The sequence below is a fragment of the Schistocerca piceifrons genome, chromosome 2, assembly GCF_021461385.2.
Source record: "Schistocerca piceifrons isolate TAMUIC-IGC-003096 chromosome 2, iqSchPice1.1, whole genome shotgun sequence".
NCBI classification, from domain to species: Eukaryota; Metazoa; Arthropoda; class Insecta; order Orthoptera; family Acrididae; genus Schistocerca; species Schistocerca piceifrons.
Window position 1 is genome coordinate 292,713,284 of NC_060139.1, and position 27,225 is coordinate 292,740,508.

At 38.3% G+C, this 27,225-nt stretch overlaps 1 protein-coding gene across 1 annotated transcript in view; it reads right to left on the reverse strand.

The window, feature by feature from the left end:
• LOC124777808 (probable ubiquitin carboxyl-terminal hydrolase FAF-X) overlaps positions 1-27,225 on the reverse strand; it is a 301,616-nt gene that overhangs the window by 159,879 nt on the left and 114,512 nt on the right. Inside the window, exons 14-19 of the mRNA XM_047253324.1 lie at positions 21,207-21,421; positions 21,007-21,121; positions 20,470-20,876; positions 17,604-17,844; positions 10,158-10,295; positions 9,685-9,936 (exon numbers count right to left, since the gene is read on the reverse strand). Coding sequence (XP_047109280.1) covers positions 9,685-9,936; positions 10,158-10,295; positions 17,604-17,844; positions 20,470-20,876; positions 21,007-21,121; positions 21,207-21,421 — 1,368 coding nt within the window. The remainder of the gene's footprint in view (positions 1-9,684; positions 9,937-10,157; positions 10,296-17,603; positions 17,845-20,469; positions 20,877-21,006; positions 21,122-21,206; positions 21,422-27,225) is intronic.

Here is a 27,225-nt window from a genome sequence, read left to right on the forward strand (position 1 = left end):
TCTTCAGTAAGCTGGCTAAAAATGCAAATATTATTCTCAGTCCTGCTAGTCCTTAGGCCACATTGGTGAGCTGCCTTCTCAGTTGTTTCTCATCCTCATAAAAACCATTTGCACCATGAGTACACTCCAGTCTTTTGCAGTATTTTTTCCCAAACTGAGCCGCAAGCATTTTTGAAATTTTTAAGTTTTATGCCTTCTGTTGTGATAATCTTGAGTATAATGCATTGCGCAACAAATGACAGTACCTCTTGCTCTGACACTGTGATTCTGACTAAAGGAAAGATACCACAATGTTCTAGTAGGGAAGGAGAATGCTAGACTCCGTTTTATTGGGTGAGTTTTGGGAAAGTGTAGCTTATCCATAAACAAGACTGCATATGGTGCGACCAAGCAGATCTGATCAACACAGAAGTATTACTGAGATGCTTCATGCACTCAAATGAGAATACCTGAAAAAAGAACATTCTTTTAATTAGGCACTAGAATATGCTATTTATCCGCCAATATCAGGCAGCAACTTCAATTAAAATGTCCTCCTCTGTACAGGAATTACATAATGTGTGTAGGAGTACAGGGTGTGATGCAGAAATGATGACGTATGGAAGTTTTGGTCTGGCTCTGAGTTGTACACAGGCTGGCAAAGCAGTACAGGCAACCACTCACATAAAGCACGAATGTGCGTTTGGGTTCCAGTCTGGCACAAATTTTCACTGTCATTCTCTTACACAGATAACCAGCATTTGAAGCTGACTGCAGATCGACTCTACTGCCACCAATATACATTTCATGTAAAGACCACAAAGATAAGAGAAATTAGGGCTCACAAAGAGACTTGTAGACAGTATTTTTCCCTCTCTCTGTTTGTGAGTGGAACAAAAAGGAAATTACTAGTATTGGTACACATTACCCTCCACCATGCACCATATGGTGGCTTACAGAGTATATATGAGGGCTGTTCAAAAAGTACCTAACTTTTATTTCGGTGGCTTACAGAGTATATATGAGGGCTGTTCAAAAAGTACCTAACTTTTATTTATAAAATCAATCTTCATACAGACAAAACTGTTTTTCTTTCAAAGTAATCTCCTTCACCTTTTACACATCCCAGCCGTGGCTGGAAGCAACGGTGGAAAGCTTCTCTTGGTATGGTGCACAGATGCTACATCAAATTCTGCATAATGACTTCCCTGTTCTCAAACCTGGTCCATTTCAGAGTCTTTCTCAGTTTTGGAAAAATCCAGAAGTCATTCAGTGCTAGATCACAGGAATAGAAAAACTGACAAAACATAGCTGTGTTGTCTTTGGCCAAAAAACTCTAAATTAATTTAAAACAACGAGCAGGTGTGTTACCGTGGTAAAGGTGCCAGTTGCCTGCTGTCCACAAGTACAGTTGTTCATGTCTCACTGTTTCACAAATGCAACACAGAAACTCTTGGTAGTACTCCTTATTTACATTAGTACTTTCTGGGCCACACTCTTAATGGATCCTTACCACTGTAGGCAAGGAAAAAAAACTGTCAGCATGACTTTCACATTGCTCTAGCCCTACCTCCCTTTCTCGGGTCGTCTGGATTATAGATGCTTCTATTAAGATGACTGGAACTTTGTTTCTGAGTTGCACCCAGGACTCATCACCAGTGATCATTGCGTTAAGAAATTTGGGAATACTGTTCACGGTATCCAGCATGTCCTGAGTGATCTCTGAGCAAAGCTGCTTCTGTCCAGTTGTTAGCAACTTTTGTTGAGAGACTCCCGAGTTCCAAATGTTCCATTAAAAATGGATTGAATGGATGCAATACTAATTTTAACCTCGCCTGTGAGTTCTCTGATCGTGATTTTTCCGTCCTGCATCACTCCGATCCTTATGTGATAAATGAAAACCTCATTTGCATATGTTGAGGGCCTGCCCGAATGTGCTTCACCCTTCACTGATGAAGCGTCCATCTCTGAAGCGATTGTACCATTTCTTCATCTGTACGGTACCTATTGTTTTGTCCGCCAAACACTTGTTGAATCTTGTGGACTGTTTTAACTTGAGAATCACCAAGCTTAACACAATATTATTTGGTGCAATATCATTGCTCCGCAGGTTGTGTGTGTGTGTGTGTGTGTGTGTGTGTGTGTGTGTGTGTGTGTGTGTGTGGGGGGGGGGGGGGGGGGTTACAAGCCATGTGCACTCACTATGTATTCCTACAAAGATAGTGTGCACACACTCCCTAATACCACTGTTGGTTTCAACAATAAAAAATAAGCTTGGATACTTTTTTTAACAGCCCTCATATGTAGATGAAGATGACAGTAAGGATTAACTGTCCACCTATTGGTGCTTTCTGGTGACCTAATTGGACAGCATTCCCTCAAGCTATTTCACTAAGACAGTTAGTTGTTTGCTTGTTCCACAGATCTTTCTCTGGCATAGAATGAGTTAGTGTAGACTAATGCTCTTCGATAGCAAAAAGTATGACAACATACTGATCATTTACACAATAGTCTTTCACAGAAAATCTCTGATGCCTGCAATTCTTATTCACACACAGTGATTAACACTTAACTGCATTCAAATGCAACCACACTTACACCCAGAATTATGATAAAAAACACCACTGAACAAAGAGGAGTTGTGAAGCAAATGTAAGTATTTCCATTTGTGTTTGAAGTTAATTTTACTATCCATTAGATTTTTATTTTTAGCTTCAATGGGCCAAGTTTTCGAAGATTTTTGGGGCTGAATATCTCACATTTCTGTGCCACATTATGAATGATTAATGATTATTGTAAAGAATTCAGTCTCCTCTTACTGTACTGACGAGTGTTACTTCATACAGTAGCAAAAGTACTTATCATTACCACATACATCTGCACAAGGAACAGTTTATTTGTCTAAGAAGAGCTGTCAAAGAAATGATGCCGTAACAAATCAGCAAATGAAAGCAGGGTAATTAAGTCAGCTGTTTGACACATTCAACACCAACGTCTGATATTACTATCCTCAATGGAAAAGTTGCAGAAGTTGGAAGCTTACGATCTATAATGTCTGAATTCCAATTCAGGTTATCAGTATGTGATAGAGTATTACGTTTTTACTTGTAATACAACCCAAATCGCAATAAAATGACAACTATTGTAACCTACTTTGATGGCACTGTCATTAGACAATCATCTTTTTCAGAAAAATTTTATTTTACGTCTTTACTAAGCTGTGTCACTTGTTCTCGCCTTCTGATGTGACGCAGACTATTGCTGTGAAGCAGCTGATCTACCTGTTGTTATTCTCCTCATGCTATTCTAATACATTGTTACAGTGCGGGAGTGCTGTAACAAATGTGTCTGAAAAGGCCACATGCAGAACTGCAGTTTGGGGGAGGTGTTGGTGATCAGTTCCTATTTGAGCTAAGAACAAGAGGTAAAAAGTTTTTGGTTTAGATCTGACCAGCAGCCATTTGTACAGAAATCTGAACATCTGTCTTACTGTAGCTGTGTTACATTATACTGCTAGGTTTGGACAATGAACCAGGGCTATTGCCCAGGCAAATTGTATGAATCTATCAACTCCTTTTGCAAAAGATTTTAAGGGGATAAAACTAATGCTCCACTAACAGCATCATCTGTATGTAAACTTCTTCGATTTTATATGCAAGAAACTAGTTTTTATGGGAGGTTTTTGAAGTGGGTTATCTGTTGTCAAGATACAATGGTTTAAAGTCAAGCTAAATGTAGCATGTAAAATTCATTCTTAAATGAATTCTATAACAGTTTAAAGGGAATAGAACAAACAAAAATGCTTTCTAACAATAGAATTTAAAACTATCTCTCAAAAATCTGGCTTCATTCAGTTTTAAATATTAGTCCAAAAACACATTTTTTGAGAGGTGGTTCTTTTTTTTTCTTCCTTCCCAGACACCATTTATATGTTTCGAACTTGTGCACATTGGTTTAACTTTTGAAGAAGGTAGACAAGTAATTAATGGCCATTGTGTTGTTTTGTGAAAGCTTTAACCACTGCCATGACATATGCAACATGGTTCAAAAGACAATAAAACCCTATACCCGATCAGTCATCACCAGAGTCAACAAAAATCTATATTGGTTGCCAAGCTATGATGCTCTAAAGTCAATATTAGTTAGAATAAAAGTTAGGAACCGGAATGAAAAAAGGTCTATTATAGCATAAAAAAGAGAATAGATCCTGGGCAGAGCTGGGATTGCAAAAGAACAGAATTAGCTTTTCAACTTATCTGGCAGCTTCAAAGACATTTCTATCACAATATCTTGACATATTCGCACTTTATTGTACGAGTTACTCCTACTTTCCCAGCACATTGAATTCTCTTGGCTGAAAAATGTTGGCACACCTACATCTAGCAATTTATAGGCTGAAGTCCCTGCTCCTGGGTCCCAAATCCGGAAGATTTGGCATGAATAGTGAACAATACACTGTATATCACTGTATGGCTGAAGAACATACATGTAACAGCTAAAAAAAAAAAGGTTTTTCTGGAGGGATAAAATTTCTGGGGGTGGATTTGTTCCTGGGGGAATGACATCACATATCATGTTATTTTATTTGACACAATACGTCTTACAATACAACAACGTCTTCCAGCTGTTTATGACATTTTTATCACTCCATTCAAATTTCCTACGTTCACAATTTTAATTTGCACCCAATTTTACATTAACATACCTATAATTTTCTCACTTTTACAGTTTATGAAACAACGTTCACTGTTTCTTGACACAAGGGTGCTCTACTCAACAGATCTGAATCGGCAAAAGTTGGACCGATTCACGCTTTTTCTCCTGCCCCTGGCGAACTCTACTCTGTGTGATAGCTGTGGAAGTAATTAGGTTCGTTCATTCGAGTTATGAACAATCACAACACTGCCTGTCTCTAATGCACATGCATAACTTCGTGATCATCATGACACCAAGAACACACATGCGCACGTTTCAAGAATTTATTCTCCTCGTCAAGTGCAAATATTTATGTAAGTATTTTTTTTGTGATGTTTCACACACAAACAATGTGAGTGATGTAGAACAGCACATATGCAAACACCACACAAGACACTTGTGTGAAGAGTAGTGCTCGGCAATGAGAATAAAGTCTCGAAAAGTGTCGTGCTTCAAATGGCACTGAGCACTATGGGACTTAACATTTGAGGTCATCAGTCCCCTAGAACTTAGAACAACTTAAACCTAACTAATCTTAAGGCCAGCACACACATCCATGCCCAAGGCAGGATTCGAACCTGCGATGGTAGCGGTCACGCGGTTCCAGACTGAAGAGGTTCAACCTGTGGTCGCGTGGTTCCTGACTGAAGCACCTAGAACCGCTCGGCCACAGCGGCCGGCTTTGTGTTGTGCTAAGCATGAGAAAATATGTAACTGATGCAGTCTTTCATTATTTAAATAATGAATGAAATGATTTCCAAAATCTTCGATTATTATTTATGAAATGATTATACTTTCCACACAATTTCCAGCACTAGTTATGTCAGCAGCTAAACATAGTACAAAATTCAGATAACTTTTACTGGATAATCAAAAAGTCCCTAACACGTATTTTGATGCTTGTTATGTACATACATCACACACAAACTATGAAAATGCAAGGTGGGATACTATACATTACTTTTACCACCCAGAAAGTTATTTCCCACATTTTTACACCATTTTTTAAAGACCTTGAAAAGTGTAAAAGCAGGGTTTCACGGTATTACATGACATGGTTACTGTTACTAACAAAGAAATAGGAAGTGCAAATATTTCAACATATTTTGATTCAAATGTCTTTGTAGTTGTCAGGTAAGTCGAGAAGCTAGTTGCCTTCTTTTACACCGGTCCTTTTTAGCAACTCTTCGACTGATTTCACCTCATCTTTCAAAACATAGAATTATTGTATGCCAGAGATATTTTTCTGTACCCAGGTAAATAACTGAAGAGGTGTTAGAATGTGACCTTCTGTAGGGTGTTGCAGACTAGCTCGTGATGCCATGAGCTTAATGGTAGCACCAATACCATCACATACAATTTTACCATGACTTGTTAGAAAAAATTCCATTCTGCATGAATCTGAAAATCATGGTAATGCATGCATAAATTTTTGAGATTTTTACAGTTTTTGTACTGACTAGCTGCCCCATCACTGAAGTATTTCGCAAAATGTATGTGAGGCAGCTTGTTTTTCACATATGCCATGACTGCGAATGTGGGCATGAACTGCAATGGCATCATGAATCACTAAAAACGCACAGGTTCACGACAGACACATCACCTGATTCACCTCTATAGTAAATCGCAAATGGCTGCAGAGTTGTTTGACTGTTGTCCCAATGATATCCTTGGATGGCATCTTGAACTATAAATGCACAATTTCATATTGTTTCAAATTATCCTTAAAAAACTGGACATAAGCTGATTGTGCTGTTGCTGTGAAGCTGTGTGTGGTCAGTTTGTCCGTTTTTTTGACAACACATTTCAACAAAATCTTCCACTGTACTTTGCTTTATTTCAAGACTTGTTCGACCCATTTGTGTCCATTGTTTATAAGAAACAAGTTCATCGTCATCCATAAGGAGTTCAACATACAGTTTGTTATTCATGTGTTCTGCAAAATTTGCCTTACCAGGACACTTTTCACACCTGTGTATCATGCACTGGTAGGAACTGATGTCACACACTAGCAGCTTCATTGCACCTTTGTAATCCAGACCAGAATCCTTTATAGCAGCAAACACCAGCTTAGCATTCTGATGGGTCTCATATACACAAACATTGTGTGTGCCCCTTCCACTCACAGGCACAACCCATTTTAGATGAAGATTGAAAAACGATGATAAACTTACTTTCGTATTGGGATACTTTTCCTTGAATTCTACATATAGTTCTGATATGTTGCATAGCAACAGTCTTTTTTGCATCTGTACAAGTACATTTCCCATTATTCGGCTGTAGTCATTATTTCCATAAAACTCCGACACTAGCACCTTTATTTCTGAACTCAATTGCTTACCCTGAGCCTGCTGAAGTTGTGGAAGCACTCCTTGGGTTGCTTTTATTTTCCTACCTTTTTTTACCACATATGTAGAAACATTGAATTCCTTTGCAGTGTAGTCAATAGACCAGCTGGAAGGTGCAAGGGTAAGAATAGCTACTTTTTTCTGGCGTGTGGATATGGCACATTTTTCTTTCAAATCGTGCACAATTTTGTCCAAATCAGAGCATTTCTAGCATGATTTCTCATCCTTTGGAGCAGATTGTTCTTCCTCCTCCACCACTGGTGTGTCAGCTATTTTGTGTTTTAATTCCATTTGAGCTTCTTGTAGTTTTCTTCTACCAAAGCCGGGCCTGTCTTTTTTCCCAACTTTGTGCGTCTTCATAGGAGACAAACAAAGAGCAGTCACTGAAGTATTTAATTGCTCATCCGCTGTGGTTGTAGGTGGCTGATTCTCTTTGCCACTGTCATGTAAATTATCAGAATATTCTTCATTTTTTAGCAGTGTAACACACCTGGAACATAACTTTTGTCCTGGTTTCATGTTAAGTCCCATGCACTGAATCACTTTCAATACTGATTTTATACCAATTTCTCTGAGGCTACACTTCACTGTCTTCTTATGAATCTGAAATGGGTCAAAACAACTTCTTTGCAGGAAAGAATACTTATCCAGAAACACTTTCATATGATGATAACAAACACTAAAGATTCCTGGAACTGAACTTATTGTGCCCACAGGGCACACTGTGTGGAATAGTTCCAAAGTTATTAAGACCTGAAGTTGGGTCTGAAGATAGATTGCCAGATGTGGATTGCAATTTCCGGGTCACGCCACCTTCTTTCACAAGCCATAATTCTGGAACTAACTGGCAGGGGAACTTAGAATTTTTTACACGAGTGTTCCATAGCAACAAATCTTGGTCAGATTCATCCAGATCATACAGTACAAAGCAAATGCCACATTTTGTTCCATATGTTGTTTTATGACATTCAGATGCTTGTGCTCTAACAATACTGCAACTTGTTTGAACAAAAGCGCCACTAGTACACTGTTCTGCCCCCATACTGACTTTCCACAACAGTACTGACCAGTCTGAACTAGAACCTTAAAAACATAAGTAACCTGTAATTGTTGCTTGTTTCCTTTGTTGTTCCTCCCTAACAATGACTCATTCTGTCCCAGAAAACTACCGTTGTTTAACTTTCTGTTGCTTTATGGTTCCCAACAATTGCTGCAGCTTTATCTGAAACAAGCTGTCTGCATCATCACTATTACTTGCTAAATCGTGTTAAAAGAAACGTAACCAAATACATCTCTGTCAACTTTTATTGTACACAAATGCCTTGCAATAACAAGTTGAAATTTTGCCACATATTATATTATGGTCTACTTATGCAGTGTTTGAAATTTGGCTGGATATCACTTGTCCCTTTTGTGCTACCACACTTAAAAAATCCATGTTTTTCAGGTAATTTTTCAAATTTTTGTATTTTCGTGTGCATGTAACACTGTATGTGGCTGATATGGGGAAGAGGCGTTCTGTGTGTGTTTAGGCCACATTAAGCTTACCACAAATAAATTTATACCCTTTTTGAGTGAATTATATTTGGTATAGAGGGCACCTACAATATGTACCTATTAATGTATTACATTTTTTTTAATCACATTTTGGAATTTTTTATTTTCCCTCGGAAATATGTTGTTGGTGTTTTGATTCACAGGGTGTGTTCTCTAAGTGGGTTGTAAAAATTTCACTGGACTGTGTGGAATAGTTCCAAAGTTATTTATTAAGACCTGAAGTTGGGTCTAAAGATAGATTGCCAGATGCAGATTGCAATTTCCGGGTCACGCCACCTTCTTTCACAAGCCATAATTCTGGAACTAACTGGCAGGGGAACTTAGAATTTTTTACACGAGTGTTCCACACTTGGCAGCATTGGTGTGCTAAATTTCAGCCAAATCTGAGACTATCAGCTGGAACATTTTCTCAAATTGGTTGAATTGACATGGAATGACCCATCGGTAACAGAAACAGAGCCCAGGACGCATTCGCCTTTTTTTTGTGCTACAATATGAGCATTTTTCATTCTGGTAATAAGGATGTCCCATAGCAAAATGAACTTGATTTTTGTACACAGCAACACAGTTTGGCAACATGAACTTTTTTTGTTCGCTTACTGTCACCAGTCTTCTGTAAACTTCATCCCTTCCCCATATCATTTCCTATCATTGTGCGGAGCCACTTTCCAATATAGAATAGTACACACAACTAAAATATAATTGAGAGAATCTATACACAAATGCATTGGTCACCCACCCTTACACCCGCACGTGTATGTGTAGACACTATAAGATTGCCAAGGCATGCGCATACTAGTGAGGGTAATGTAGAACACTGTAGTAACAATAGATCTACATGCAGGTACAGCAAACCTCTAGCACTTTGGAGGCAGCCAATAACAGCTTTAAGTCTTTAATTAAATTATATTTTCAACAGTGTTTTGTTTCATCATTATATATTAACAATAGTTGTTATTAACATAAAGCACATTATGTTATCATGATTATTTAATATGTATGAGCTGTTTAGTGTTGCCAATTAACAGATGCAAAATTTATAGAAATAAACTGGATTCAATACGGGATTGATATACACACAATTAAATGATCAACATTCACTTACCTCTAGATTATACAAGACTTGTGATGGTGAAGATGCAAAGAACATGTTGTCAACAGTAGCTGATGGACATGAAGTTTCTCCATGAGCATGGCTCTGGAAAAGTGATTGCAAGCATTCCTCTGTATATACATCAGGTGGTATTAATTTTAAGAGAGTTCTGGCTCCATCACGCAATGGCGGATACTGCAGACGGCAACCCAAATCAGCTAACTGGAAGAAGAACTGTGCGCAATGTGGCCGTTGCGACATAAGCTAAAAAGAAGACGCAAATAAATAAATTACAAGCTACAAAATGGACAAATTTTCAATTACATAATTCCTAAATCTCAAAATCAAGGTAAAATAACCCCAATTTATTACATCTGTTTGAATACCATAAATGTTACAATAAATGAGTACACTTTGTTTCATGAGGAATCAAGATTGAGACACACACAAAAGAATAAAAAACTGGAGTAACTTTTTTTACTTACAACCCCTGGAAGAATGTTCTCTGCTTCCAGATTTGGCCCATCATATGGATGCTGTGGAGAGCTTGTTGAACTATCAGAGCTGCTGTCTGGTGAACTTGGCATATTGGAATTTACCTGACATAATTTTGCTGACAGAAGCTGAAACAGAAAGGGTACAACACAGATTGTAGAAAAAATATTACTGACTTCTGTACAGTTCAATGCCAAAAGCACTTAGTACCACCTAGTAGATAAACAGCAGTGATCCCCAATCATGGGACAAACAAATGCGAAGACACAAAAAGAGTTATTCAATGCATACACCAGTCTTTTTAAAAAATGAAGTTCATAGATTCTTGTATTTTGCATTTAAATTGCCGACTCCTTTTTTCTTAGCTTACAGGCATCTTAGTTGATTTTTCTATTATGAAAATGTATTACAGGATGTAATTGATGCTGCTCTACAAGCTAGTGCATCCTGTGCAAACCTCAATCTCTGCACAGCTACTGCATCCTACATCTACTTTAACCTGCTTTGTGTATTCAAGCCTTTATTTTCCTCTATAATTTTAACACCTACCCCTCCCTTTCCTCAATTACCAAAAGATCCCTTGATATCTCAGAATGTGTCCAATTCAAGCACCAACTAACCTTCAGAATGGGAAAGAATTTTCTTCAAAGATTTACTTTTAAAACTGATGAATGGTAAATGATATTTAGTGTTTGTAGATGTTTTATTAAGCCACAGACTATAGAATCAGCATGTTGATTGGTAGTGGTCATTTTAACAATCTTTAACTATAACATAATGAAACAACTTCCAGTGTATCACGAGTGCTACCTACAAACTTCTCTTAGAAAAGGAAGCTAACTATCCACATTGCAGGCACACAATTATTACAAAGTGTGCTTCCTCTGCACCACTGCTTATGTGATGTACATATATGTGTCACAATTTTACTGTCACAGATGGATGGAATGAAAACTGAAATATGTCTGTAGTGTATGGAAGATGTTTTTCATACATTTGTTTCACAAGCTGTGACCACCAAATTATGTCACGCGTTAAATCTAGTATTTGAAATAAAAATGTAATTATTAGTAACTTATGTAATTGGTATTACTGTTTTACAAAATAGGGATATCAGCAATGATCTTTAAAAACAATTTAGCTTTGTGGCCGTCATTTTTACCCTCCAGAAAATTGTGAACCTCTGTATTAGATGTTAAATTATTTCTCTCTTCAGAAATGCTTTCCTTGCCATAACCAGTCTGCATTTCGTATCCATTATAAGATCTTCCAAGTCCTTTCTCCATCTTTGACAGAATTACAATGTCACTGAACATTAAAAAACCTTTTTCTAAGCTACAACTGTCACCCTTTCTTCAAACTAGCTTCAAAGCATGTCATGGTGTGACAGTTTTCAGTTTACTCCCCCAATCAATCATGATCAACCCTGCAGCTCGCAAATTACCTCCTGTTGACTCTCCAAAACTTCTTAACCTCAAATTTCAGTGCACCATCATTCTGCAAATCCCTCAACATGAAACTAACCTCACAGTTTCAGAAAAAAAGAAAAACCTGCAATTCACCATCTAAAAATTGATCAGGACCTTGTGATCCTATCTGCTGATAAAGATTTCACTATTGTGATTATGAATCGCAGGGATTACTTGGTGGAGGGACTACACCAGCTGCCAGATACACACACACATAACCCCTGCCACAGTGACTCCCATTTCAGAAATTCAGCAGGATCTCCAGCCCTTCACAAACCCCACACAGAGAATCTCTGCTCCTGTGAACTAACACTTTCAGCCTATTATCTGTAACATATACTCGTATCAAAAAGACACCAATCATTTCTTCACTGAATTTCTCCACCATCCCTGTTCCTTTACCATATGGTTCCCTGCTCGTCACTGTCAATAAAACCGCACTCCACACTAATATCCCTAATGTCCATGGCGTTGCTGCTATTTAACACTACCTTTCCCAATGCCCGACAGCCTCAAGGCCTATAACTTCCTTCCTGGTTACCATAACCAACTATATCGTCACACATTATCACTTCCCCTTTGAAGGCATCACCTACAAACAAATTTATGGTAAAGCAATGGGCACCCACAATGCACCATACTATACTACTTATTCGTAAGCCATCTAGAGGAATCCTCCTTAACAACCCAGAATCTCTAACCTCTCACCTGGTTCATATTCAATGATGACATCTTCACAATCTGCACCCCAAAGATGAGAACACTGTATCCACAATTCCTCCAGAACCTTCTCTCCCTTTTACTTCATCTGCCCCTCTTCAGCCCAACAAGTCACCTTCTACGAGGTTGACCGCCACAAGGATTGTTACATCAGTACCTCTTTTCACATCAAACCTATCAACCACCAACAATACTTTTGCTTCATCAGCTGCCACCCATTCCACATCAAGAAGTTCCTTCCACACAGCCCTACCACTTAGTCAGTGATTCTGTAGTGACTATCATTACCTCTCGAACTGAGGCCCTCACAGTATGAAATAACCCACCCAACCTTGTCCAGAAACAGATCTGCCATGCCTCTCCAGTGACCTACCATCCACCATTTACCCACAATCTGGTCAAAACGGGCACTCCTCTCATGACTCGGTACCATACAGGACTGTAGCAACTGAATCACAGTCTCTGCCATGGTTTTGACTCTCTCTTCTTGCCCTGAAATGAGATATATCCTCTCCACCATGACAACAGTAGTATTTTGCTGCACACTGAAATTATGCAATACCCTTGTCCATCCCTACTCCACCACTGCTCCTTACCACTCACCTCATGGCTCACATCCTGGCAATAGATCCAGATGCAAAACCTGTTCTGTATATCCTCCCACTATCACCTACTCCAGTTCTGTCTGTAATTGGCATTCCCTACTCAATCAAAAGCAGGGTCATCTGTGAAAGCAGCCATACAATCTAAAAACTTAACTGCAACCACTGTGCTGCAGTCTACGTGGGCATGGCACATAAGTTCCCTGTCCCCATGAATGGCCACCACCAACTGTGGCCGACAGACAGTTGCATGACCCAGTTGCTGAATATGCCACTCAACTACGTGCTTTACTTTAATAACTGCTTCACAGCCTATGCCATCTGGATTCTTCCCATCAACACCAGCTTTTCTGAATTGTGCATCTGAACTCGCCCTATGACATAGCCTTTAATCCCAAAACCTCCCTGGCCTCAAACTTCTCTAGCACCTGTTCTCCATTTGCCTATCCCCTTTGTTGCTCTCACGCAACTACACACATCACATATTCTGGCAACACGCCTCTTCTCTACTTGTCTCCTCCCAAATCACAGCATCCCAACTCCGCACCTCTTTCTTACCACCACTAACCAACCACACTAGAGTGTTGCTCATGTGAGATGCAGTCGGACTTCACTGCCTAAAGCAAGTGGCCATGCCTGTGTGAGGCATTACGTGAATGTGTGTTTTTTCTACTTCTGAAGTAGGACTTCGCCCTAATGCTGAAATATGTCTAGCCTTCGTTTTTACCATGCCTGTCTGCGACTCAATGTCTGCTCTAGGAAGTCTTGATTGGACCATACACATTTTGCTTTATTTTAAAGCATTGTCAGCAGTCACTGAAATAAAATAAAAGGAGTTCCTTTGCAAATATGTTTGTCAAGACTGTAGACAGAACTCCTTTTTTAAATTACTACTGTTGAACAGTATTAAATTACTCTAAACAGAGATAAACACATTGCACATGATGCTCACTTCAGAGAAAGAACAAGCAGTACAAAAACTTCCTAGCTATATGTACCACAAAGAAAAATAAACAACAATCATTCTGTGTTTACAGAAAACCCAGAGAGAGAGAGAGAGAGAGAGAGAGAGAGAGAGAGAGAGAGAGAGAGAGGCTGTCAGTTACATGCTCCACAGATTAAGCATAGTACCACCAAACAAACGGAGCTAGACATAATACGTCCAATAGTGAAAATAATGCATATGAAATTGAATAAAATCCAGAAGACATAAAAATAAAACAAGTCAAGCAAAACACCACCAACCAATAATGCTCACCAGAGACATGTACACTTACAAAAACACTACTACACAACAAGAACACAACACTAAAGCTCAGCAGACAAGTTTGTACATAAGCCCGGGGCAGCCTTTTCTTCTTTTTAGGCCAGAATTCTAAATGGAAGCATTTTATAATTTAGCCCTGTTTCATCACAGTTATGCAGTTGATCAGGAGTAAGATTTGCTTCTTGTACAATTTTTCTTAATTTCTCACAAAACTGTGTAACAGTTTTAGACCCCCTTAGAATGTTTTTCACCACAAATTTCAAGCTGCCTTACACTGTATCACTTCTCCCACCTAACCAACCATCCGTAACTTGCAGCAAAATTGTCCTCACCTTCGGTTAACACATTTCTAAAAAATACAGCTTTTTCTTGCAGAATAGGCCCTGAAATTATACTTCCTGTCTGTCTTTGATGAGTAAACCAAACTAACAAAGCTTCACTCCTTTTTTCATACTCAAATTTCTTCACCAACTTCCGTTCAAACGGAGAAAGAGAGTATGTGTTTGGTGAAAACTTAGCAATTTTGTTTCCATTTCTATGCCAATCTCCAACTGTCACTTCACCAACTCCATACTCAGCAGCAGTTTTTACGTTTCTCCTTCGTCTAGTCTTTTAAAATCTCCAGTGTCACATTCAGTGGCACAAATTTTCTATTACTCCTACCACTCATTGAATGTATGAATAAAAACTTTAAGACACACACAGTTACATAAATACAGCACAGTACAATGCACATACATACAACACTTTAAAATTAACATGACACAGGTGGACACGCTACAGTATGGATGTTACTACACAATCAACTACAGTACATACAGCAATCGTAAGCCAATATTGTAAAATATGTATTGCATTGTTACTTAGGCATACTGTATTCTAATGACCACTGTTGCTGAGTAGGCTCAACAACAGGGGTAACAATAAGGATGGTACGCAATGTTCAACTGATTGTAAGGCGGTCCCAATCACTGAAGGGTCCACAAAGAAAGGGCAAGTAGGCCTATACTTCTCAAAACCTAATGGCACCTGTCCATCTGTAACAGAAATGCATTAGCAGTCTGAGACCAAGGTTTTTTTCTGTGCATTATGAACAAAAACCTTAAGTGGGACAGTTTTCCCTGAATTGAAAATGGAAAGAAATTTCAAACTGTAACACATTCGAAACAGCATAGAATGTACATGTGGACAATGAATGAAAACATATTTTTACTCTGATTTATCTAAAAAATTTAATTTTCTTAAGACCAGCTCAAGTTACATAGAACCTTGAAATACTGGGGCCCGAATTACCAGGGTTCATTTTGGAACCTTGTGGTTACACAAGTCCACATCCGAAAGTAATGTCGTCAATAAAGTACAACACTTGGCAGTGAAAGCACATTTATTACTGACAACAATGTTTAGGCAGAACAGAACTGAACTCCTCGACAGTGAGTGCTATTATTTATACGAGCTGATAGTATTCCAGAATATACAAACATTATAAACATGAGGACATTCAAATCTGTAAATACTACAACAAAAGTTGACTGGGGGTTGGATTTGAGCTGGTAACCCCCAACATACAAGCACTATTACACCACACTGCACGGAGCAGGGCTTCCATCACTGCAAACTTTCCTGGGGAAACAGTAAGCCACTGCATTAGAAGTTCTCATTGGACCCAACTACAGCACCCTGCATCAAGATACTTTCAATGGTCCAATGTACGGCAGTGCTGGCAGGTCCTCTTCCCTATGTTCACTACGATGAGAGTCAAAAGTGTGTAACAAAGCAAAGTAATTGCTGTCGTACAAATGACTTCTTCAGCATACTAATCCGTACAATAACCGAGCCGTATGAAGATAGAACTTACAAAAGTTACTAAATTTTCCGAGTATAGCAACATTTAAGGTAATGAGATAAATTGCAAACTAGCCCAAAATGTGACTACTTAAAAATATATAACTTTCAGAGCATAGCAGCTATGTTTTATAGAAATAAAATTAAAAAATTTGCAGAGTTTGTGATTCAAGATCAATAACGAGGAAAAAGTCAATGTTGTGAAATAATATATTGCCAATTATCATTCTAAAAGTTAATAATACTTTCCCAAATAACAAATATTTTAAAAAAGAAAATTCACACTGTGGTTTCAGTTCTCTGAGACTGCAGACGTGTGTGCAGGTTGCATTTGCGTGCGCGTGTGCGTGCGGCCCCCCGTGTATGTATGCGTGTGTACTGCTGACAAAGGCCTTATTGGCCGAAAGCTATAACTGTGTGAATCTTTTTGTTGTGCCTGTCGCGGCTCAGCATCTCCACTATATGGTGAGTAGCAACTTTCCTTCTCTGGTATTGTTACATTCCATCCTGTATTTTCCATTGTTTAAAAGTAAAAACTGGTCACGTGGAAATTACTTCTTCCCCCCCCCCCCCTCCCCACTACACATGTGCGAATTTGGCAGCTTGGGCGCACCAGAAAAATTATTCCAGGTAGCATCTGACTGCTTGTTGCTACTGCTGATACAGCAACAGCCACACTTCAAGTAGCAGAAGCAGGTACTGCTTATACACGACTCAACTGCACATGCCCATGAGCCAACTGGCAACTGTTAGAATAAACCTAATGTTAACAGCTGTGACGTCACACTCATCAGAAGCAGTTTGTTATGAAGAATTTCATAGTCTTCGCCCTAGCGCTTTTGCTGTTGGCAGACGCCTGTGTGTGTATTGCATTTGTTGTAAGTGTTGCATTTCCTTCGCAAATGGAGTTTTATTTCACTTTTTTCTCTCTCTTTTAAGTGTTATTGTGATTTTTGTCTTGTTTATGGTTTATGGCCACAGTATTGTTCTGCAACGGCTGGATACAGTAAAATTCTTCATCAGAGTATCAGTTCTTACCAGTCAAAACTACAAAAATTTAACTGAAAACAAAACAATGAAAAATTCCTGGAATTCTAACAAATTCCCAGCTTTTCCCAGATTTCCCTGTTGTCCTGGGGTGTATACAGTCTGCAACATATATTCTGTGTCAATGACGTGCAGTGTACTAAAATCGAACACCTGTGGGTCGAAGAACATTAGGAATAACTTAGGCAAAAAAACATGATTAATAACAGAATTCAACACTGTTTAATGGTAGTAATTTAGAACATGAGAACTGTTTACAATCTTGGCAAACAGATTTGTAAGAAAAACCATAGTGTTACAGTGACCACTGAAGGAACAATGTACAGCCTACAGAAGACTGTAATTAAAGTCACAAAGGATGGTGTATATCCTACAATACTTGTATAAATGATTTAATATTGTTCACAGAAAATATTTTTTAACTTCACTACATCTGTTAATAAAGGAATAAAAACTTCACTATGATCCAATATTCCAGGCACTTACCATTTTATCGCGGAGTGGTATCTGTGACAAAAGTTTCCTGTCATCAGCAGGATCAAGCAGTTCTCCATTAATGAATAGGTCCAACTTGACATTAGTTCCACTTGCTTTTATCCGCCGCAAAATCTGCCTTCGTAAGGATGCTAAGGTATCATTACTATGTGTGAAAATGTCAATATCATCCACTGGCCGACCCGGATTTGAAAACCGTACAAGTAACGACAAGTGCTTTCCTCTGCATGCCCTGGAAAAATTTAAACCTGAAATAAGTGTGCATTTAAGGAGAATAATTAATAATTTGACCAACTTGTAAGTACCACTTCAACTACAATCACTTCTGATGCCATGAAGGAAAGCATCACTTCCAAATCACCAATGATGGTCTTTGACAGACAACACAGAATATACAGGTGTAATTTGCAAAGCAATGAATCCCTCAAATCAAATAGTTTTGAGGATAATTTTAGCTTCCAAACTCACCAATTCTTCCTTGAAACTGGAAGAAATTTAAGAAAGACTCACACGTTGTACAAAGAGCTGGAAAGTAAAATATGTAGGTAGCATGACAGTCTGAACTATGAACCCAAAAGTTAGAGAGACATTGAAATTCAAGTAATGTTTGCATGGAAAAATGTAAACTGACAGCAAATTGCTTCGGAAGATCACTGAGTATTTTAAAGGAAGAAACAAGAGTATTATCAAACTAGCAGTAATGAAACTTATTAAACAATGTTTAAATGTTAAGAAACCAGCTTCACATACAATTCTTTAAAATAAATTAAATGACAGTAAATTCATTTAAACCCACAAAAATATAATCTGCACTTTTTAAAATACCATGTGTGTCTTCTTTTGGGCAGCTGATTAGGATAATCAATGCTGCTGAATAGCTTGATAGTGACACTGAACAGTGATTCCTTCAGTGTTGCATATTAGACTACTTTTAGGATTCCGTACATCAATCGGTAAAAATGGAATCCCTGCAGGATCCTCTGTCATTCTGTATGCCCGACTGTTAAAGACTCCCTTTTCTCAGTGACGAGTGTAGGAATCAGGTTGAAATTTAAGTCACATAAAAAGGTCTACAGCTCCTTGGCAGTGTGAAAACGTTGCAGAGCACGCTCTACAACATGACAATCATGACCTCGGCATCTGTTTCACCACACATGCCATCTGGATTCTTCCCCCAGCCATCAATTCCTCAGAACTCTGCAGGTGGGAAATAGTGCTACAAGTAGTGCTAGAGTAGATGAGGTTCCCAAAGCTGAAATACATTTATTAACAATTTATGACATTAGTTATAAATTGTGAGATTAAAAATATGAGAGAGAAAATTCAAGATTTGGCAGTTACTTCCAGAAAAACACTAACCAACATCCAAGAAATCACAGTAAAAAGTAAAACACCAAATTGATTCCTACTTCGTTACCAGTGCTATGCCTTCAGATTTAATTTCACTGGTTCAGTGCCTTAGAATAAACCGAGCATATCAAAGTGAGAGAATCTGTATACAAAATTAAATGAATAAAATCTAACTGAATACTGTCACTAGATAGATAAAAAAAAATCTACTCAGTGGCAGCAAGAGAACACACATACAAAGATTAAAGAGAAGTGCAAGCTTCTGGAACCAGTGGCTCTTCCTCCTGGCAGAAGGGCTGAAGGGTTAGGAGGAAGGATGAAAGAATAGTGAGATTTAGGTAATGGGAAGAGATCAGGAAAGTAACCCAGTGTCAGGGAAGATGTATCAGATGGGATGAGAAGGAAAGACTGGTTGTTGGGGACTCCACCAAATGAGATACGAAAACCTGAGAGCTTTAAGTTGTAAGACAGGATAATAAGCAAGACAGAGATTACTGACAAGTTAATAAGATCAGAAAATGAAGTATATTCTATGTGGTAGAGGTGGGTGCAGAGAAAAAAGAGACAGTTAAAAAAATAAAAGATACAGAAAGCTAAAAGGGAATGAAGAAAGGAATAGTTACTGAGAAGAAGTGCTGAGACCGAGAAACTAAAGAAAATAATGAATGTAAATTAAAGTCAGGCGGGTGGCGAGAACCTAGGACATGTTGTAGTGCCAGTTCCCACCTGTGGAGTTCTGAGAAACTCTTGTCTGGGGGAAGAATCTACGTGGCACGTGTGGTAAAATGTGCACCAAGATCTTGACTGTCATTTTGTAGAGCATGTGCTGTAACAAGATGCTGTGTGTTGCCAGATACACCCTCTGCCTATGACCACTCATCCTAATTGGTGACGTGGTGGTAGTCATGCTGATGTAAAATGCGGAATAGTTTTTACTTAAAAGCTGGTAAATGACGTCATTTCATTCGTGGCTCTCCCTTTTATAGCATGTTCTGCCAGTTACAAGGCTGGTATAGGTGGTTTACATCCTTTGAGCCAGTGTAAAACTAAGTGTAGCTACATAATGTGTTTGTTTGTGTACATAGCTTAATAATGCATGTTATACGAAGCAATCTCATGTGAATACCACAAGGCAGTGCACTCACCAGCACTGCATCTAGCTACACTTGGTCCACAATATAATGTTCCTGTAACACCTTCATCTGAAGATGAGCCTGCAGTGGCTCAAAAACATGTTCATGCTTGAATAAATTGTAAAAAAGTGACTGGCTGTATATTTATTACCAGATAAACGCCAACACATTTCTCCCAGTCCACACCCGTACTTTGTAACAACTACATGGCAAAGGTAAGATGGAAAGTTACGGAACTTTGGCATTTTCCCCTTGAAACACTCATTAATGGAATACACAATAAAGACGCTAACACCAGTACCACACACACCAAACAGTAAACTTTAGATACTTAAGCAGTATCAAACAGATGAAAAAGATTGAACGGTATTTACCTGTGAAGGGGAAGAATCTTCCTTTCCACAGAGAAGTCGCCATCACATTCTCCTATGTATTCCTGGAGCACCTTCATCACACGACACATTTTTACTGCTTCTCCCCTCAATCGCATGACCATCGCTTCATCTAGCATTTCGTCTTTTTTCACGTCATCTACACTAAATTCACTGAATCTGTTTCCCACGTTCTGTAGAACATTTTCATTATTACTACAGCCAACATCATCCCTTAATAAAATAGAAACTGTATCATAATGAGCTTTAAGCCGATCGAGGCACTCTGAAATATATGTTTCATGGAAATCTACAAGTGAACCTTGTAATCGTGGCCCCAAGTTCGTGTTCACTTCTTTCAGTAGTTCAATAGCTCTATTTGCTATCTCATCTGCACTATTCGTCACAACCTAGAAATTACAATCATTATGAAACACCAACAAATCAGTTCACTGATGAGTCATTAACTTTTTCTAAACTTTGAGAAATACATTTGATAAGCACATAGTGAAGTCAAACAATATTCTTGTTATTTCTTACCCGCCACAAATACTCAATTCCTATTAAGTCTACATCATCCATTAAGAAAGCTCTCCTCTTGGTTTTCAATTTCCCCTCTTTGGAGTTCACAGCCTTAAAAAATCGCTCAAAACATCTGAAAGTTAGTTAATGAATAATTATAGTTGCCTCAGATATCACAAATTTTCCTTTGTCTACAAATAAATATTAGAGTTACTTACTTCATGCCACTTTCTGTTAACAGTGATGGATCCAGCTGCAATATGTTATGTTCAAAGAACTCTTTATTGATTGCAGGATCAAGATCAGGCTCTTCTCCCATGAGTTTTGAAAACCACTTGAAACATGCTTCCCTGTCAGACGGAAAGACAGCTTCCTCCGCAAGGCACTTCCATATCTGTTTCGCCTGGTCTGCACACAGCCACAACTGGCCATCCTATAAATAAATTCCACAACACTATCTACGTAGGCACAGGCCACTAAAAATAATTGAAATTATCTTCAGTTCTCACCTTTTGTGGCAAGAAACACACATGGACTGCTTACTCAGGGTGTATACGGGACGGGACGGGGCGGGGCGATTCCAGATTTTTCTTAGATTTTCCAGTTGAAAATACACTTTTTCCCATGTGAAAATATGCATTTTCCATGTTAAGTGACAGTATACTTTGTCTTTGAACTATAAAACTTATCAATCCTTTTAATGGTAAAAGTTTTATAAACCGGCGTAGAACTTCCCAGCACATTAGGAAACAAAACTCAGCAAATAAAACAGTGCATTTGGAAAGATATTTAATGTGCGCAAAAATGTACACTGCATAGCCACCAAACACAACATGTTAGTTTCCGAAGCATTGAAATTGAGATAGTAATCCACATTTGTCAAGCAATCTGACCTCACGTCACATGATCTCACCAACCAATGACAGCAGATATTCAGAACATAGGACATGTGATGTAATCAGCCAACAGCGACATCACATAAGTAGTGCAATTGCACAAATAGGAAAAAATGTTTTTAAATTAATACACACAGAGTATAGCTGCAAGAGAAACTATATTTCATAAATAATATTGGTGTTTTTTGCTTGTGTTATCCTTTAAGATATATAAGAATCAAAAATGTGGCAGTAAAATTTTAAATAATGACATAAATGTCTGGTCTTCTAGGCCTCAAATTTTTCTAAGTGGCTAGTCCTCAAACTGTTCAGTTTTTAATGAGCGTCAAATGCTTTGTGATTTAAGAAATGCATCACACATTCACACACGAAACTTAATTCATCATGTGTAAGAGGAAATTTACTTTTAAAGTAATACTTCTCACACCCACTCACAATATTTTCCCCTAAACTGTTGAAGATTCGTTTGAGCATTTGCCAAAGAGCACCATAAAACTGACATTACTGCTCATGCACAACTACAATGACATGAGAAGCCTGTGCTTAATGTCTGCTCTGCTCATATGCCTTTCGTTGCATTTCTATTTTGACAATGTGCAGCACTGCAGTGTGTTGATCTGCGGGGACATTCAGAGTTATTGTACTTGCGGCAATTGTTTTTTCATGTCCTATCCAGATAAATAATGTAAAATAAGAAAGCAGTCCTTGGCATAATACTCATTTCAAAACTAGACCTCATAGTACCCTAATATTTTGTTATGAGGTGATTTTAACACAGATTTTTCTTATTACATTTCAAACTGTATAAAAATTAACAAGGTTATTTGTGAACCCAAGAAACTGTATAATTGGCAGCTTATGTTCTACTCAAGGAGAAAATATAAAACCTTGGTGGGGAGTTACAATGATAAAAACTGAGTGTGCTGCCAGTCTGCAATTTGCCGAAGAACGGCATTCTGTAAATGTAAGATGTAAAGAACAGAAATTAAGAAATAACTTCAAGCCTAGAGGCAGTACTAGACAAGTGTTGAAACCTGTCTTGCAATCAAAAAGTATCGAGTTTCATGGTAGGCAAACACACAACATTTTGCTAAAGCTGTCAATATATTTGAAGCAAAACATTTTATTCAATACTATTGACTAAATTTGCTTGCTTATTCATTTTGAAGTGAAGATTTGCATACGTTCATACATATATAGCATTAAGAGATCTTACATTATTTCATGAAAGAAACAGGACATCAGAGATTACTCCAAAAGCATCATAATTTTGTAAACACACAATTCAGCTTGAAGAGCACATTCGTATGTCCAAATTCACAATAAAGTAGGTCCCAGGTTTTCAGAATGGCTATTTTCTTGGCGAACAAGTACTGTATTATCTCGTACCCATTTCTTTATTATGGCAAAATCCCAAACAAGTAAGAAGATGAAAACGTGCACTTGAAGTTCAGCGAGCAGTTGAAAACTAGCCAACAGTGAGGAATGCAACACTTCGTTTCAAACCAACTGACTGCCTCTGCAGAAAAAAATCAATGAAAGCCAAATTTCTTTAGCAAACTAACAAAAACAACTTTACTTTTCTACAAGGCGATTACTGCTTGACTGCTAATAATGTGGAAATAAAATAAAAGCAGAAAAATGAAACTTATAGCATATTTCAGTCTTCCATAATTATATAACTGTATCTTAATTCACTTGATAGCTCCCACCCACAGAAATCCGTTTTGTTTTCATTTGATTTGAAAATTGTAAACGTAAATAGCAAAATCACGAAACGTATGTGAAGACTACCAACCACCATTACAACTCAGATTGCTCTGTGCACGCGCATATCTGGCAGCTTGTGCGCGCAAGAAAAATTTTTCCCGGTGGCGTCCGGTTGCTTGCTGGTACTGCTTATACAGCTAATAGCCACACTTCAAGTACCCAAAAGCAGGAGAAGGTTCTGCTCATACGCGACTCAACTGCGCATGCACGTGAGCCCGCTGGCAGCTGCTCACCCAATCCTAATTTAATAGTTGTGACCTCATGTTCATCGAAAGCAGTTTCTTGTTACAAAGTATTGCATAGTCTTCGCGCTAAAGCTTTTGACAGATTTTGCTATTGGCAGACGTTTGTGTGTGCACTATGTTTTGTTGTTGTAAATGGTACAATTTCTTTGCATCTGAAGTTTTATTATGGTGTTTCTTCTCTTGTTTCTGTTTTATTGTTGCAGTATTCTTCTGCAATATTGGGCTAAAGTAAAGTTCCTTGACAAGAGTATTAGTTCTCATCAATCAAAATTGCAAAACAATTTTAATCATGACTATTTCCAATGGGTTGTGTTCATTTTCGAATGTTCCCTGCATCTCTAATATTTGACTGGAACACAATTCCATTGGCGTAGGAACAAATTTTTTCAATGTTCCACTGGAATTACATCACAGTCAAATATTAGTGATGCAGGCACTGGTTTGAAAATAAATGCTCATATTCAAAACTACACGTATCATTACTCTGCAATCCACAGGTAAGTGTCTGGCAGAGGGTTTATCTAATCACTTGCAAGCTATTTTTCTATCGTACCACTCTCCAACAACGCATACGAAAAATGAACACTTAAATCTTTCTGTGCAATCTGGTTTCTCTCATTTTGTTGTAATGGTCACTTATCACTACATAGGTGGATGCTAACAAAATATTTTCATATTCTCAGGTGAAAGTTGGTGATTGAAATTTTATGACAAGATGCTGCCACAATGAAAAACCCCTTCCTTTTAGTGATTGCCACCCCAATTCACATATACCCATTACACACACTCCCTCATTTCGTGATAATGCAAACAAGCTGCCCTCCTTTACATTCCTCACTGCCCTCTACTAATCCTACCTGATATGGATCCCACACTGCATGGCAGTGCTCCACAAAAGGGTTGACAAGCATAGTTTAAATAGTATCTCTGGTAGCCCTGTTGCATTTTCTACGTGTTCTGACAATAAATCACAGTCTTTAGTTTGCTTTCCCCCCACAACATTATCTGTGTGACTTATTTCTAGATTATACCATTATAATACAAACATAGATGCCAACATCCAAAGAAGAAGATGCAGTCATTGACGAAATATACGAATAAATAAATAATGTGATGAGAAATGTTAAGGGAGATGAAAACCTGACTGCCATGGGGGACTGGAACGCGACTGTGGGTGAAGAACCGGAGGAAGGAATTGTTGGCAAATATGGACCTGGAAGAAGAAATTAAAGAGGAGATTGACTTATCGAGTTCTGTTCAAGGAACCAATTAGTTGTTTCAAACACACTTTTCCAACACCACAAACGAAGAAGATACACATGGAAGGCCCCTGAAGACCTGAGGAGACAACAGATTGATTACATTCTAGTGAAAGCACATTTTAGGAACCAGATAAAAGATTGCAGGAGCTATCCATCTGCAGACATAGGCAGTGATCATAACCTGGTCCTGATGAAAAGTTCACTGAGATTCAAATGTTTGAAGAAGAAGCCAGTAAAACTTAAATGGGAACTAGAAAAACTGAAAACGGAGGGACTGGCAAAGCGCTATGCTCACGAAACAGACAACATAGTTAAGAATTTTCAACATGGTAGAGTAAATGAAGACTGGGATCAAATTAAATCTGGTATATACAAAGCAGCAAAAAAGATAGTTGGAAGAGCTGAACCCAAAAACAAGAGGAAATGGATTACAGCAGATATTATTGAGCGTATAGAAAACAGAAGATTATACAAAAACGCAACTGGTGAACAAGGAAAAGCTGAATACAGAAGACTAAGGAATTTAGTCAATAGAGAAGCTATGAAATCAAAAGAAAATTTTCTTGAGGAAATGTGCAGGGATGTGGAAGAAAATACACAAAACACAAGAACTGATTTAGCCTATAGAACAACAAATAATTTTTTTAACAAACGTAAAACAACACTCTCAGGCACAATAGAAAATAAAGAGGGGAAAATGCTGTTTGGTGAAGAGATTGAATGAATACATAGAGTAGTTGTTTGCCGGAACAACTCTTTCAGAGGAGATAATAGGAAGAGAAGAGCAAGTAGACGAAGATGACAAGGGAGGGGACATTCTGCAAGAATAATTTGACAGAGCTCTAAAAGAACTACGGGACAACCAAACAACGGGTATTGATGACATCCCTGCAGAGCTAATAAAGAATGCTGGTGACAGCATGAAAATGATGCTGCTTAAACTTATTAGGTCAATCTATAACACAGGAGAGATACTGACAGACTTCCAGAAATGTATCATTGTTCCTATACCAAAGAAGGCAGCAGCTACAAAATGCTAACAGACCGAACTCTAAGCCTAATATCACATGCATCAAAAATTCTCATAAAAATAGTTCTGAAGAGAATTGAAGAGAAAGTGGAGTATACGCTGAGTGAAGATCAGTTTGGTTTCAGGAGGGTATTGGGAACAAGAGAGGCGATTGTGGCACTGAGACTCATTATCGAAAAGCAATTACAGAAAAATAAACCTACTTATATTGCCTCTGTAGACATGGAAAAGACATTTGATAACGTTATCTGGCAAGAGATGTTCAGAGTGCTGAGGAAAAGTGGAATGACGTACAAAGACATCCATGTGATACTCAGTTTCTATAAGAATGAGGTGGCAGTGATTAGCAACTGTCACCATGAACAAGAAGCAAATATTAGAAAAGGGGTAAGGCAAGGATATGCTCTCCTCTTATATTCAATGCTTACATCCAGGAAGCCATAGACCAAGTTCGAGAAACTACTGAGGTGGGGATCAAAATTAATGGGCAGAAGATAGACATGCTACGTTATGCAGATGATATTGCTATAGTCACAGAGACAAAAGAAGATCGAGGAAATCCTCAGAACAATGGAAAAAATTGTACGGAATGAGAATAAACAAGAAAGAGACTAAAGTGATGGTATGCAGTACAGGAGCAGAATATGAACCTCTGAGAATGAAAATTGGAAGAGAGGAGCTGGAAGTGGTAGAGGAATTTACTTACCTGGGAAGCAAAATCACAAGAGATGGTAGAAGCCGGAAAGAAATTGCGACCAGAATACAGAAGGCCAAAATTGCATTTAATCGGAGAATGAGCTTAACTCACCAGCAACAACATCAGTCTGAAAATAAGGAAACGTATCATGAAAGGTTTCGTTTGGAGTGTGGCCCTATATGGATGTGAAACTTGGACAATTGGAAGAGAAGAGAGAAGACGGCTAGAGGCCCTGGAGATGTGGTGCTATAGAAGGATGATGAAGATCAGCTGGAGAGACAAAGTAACAAATGAAGAGGTGCTTAGAAGAGTACAGGAAACCAGATCTCTGTGGAGG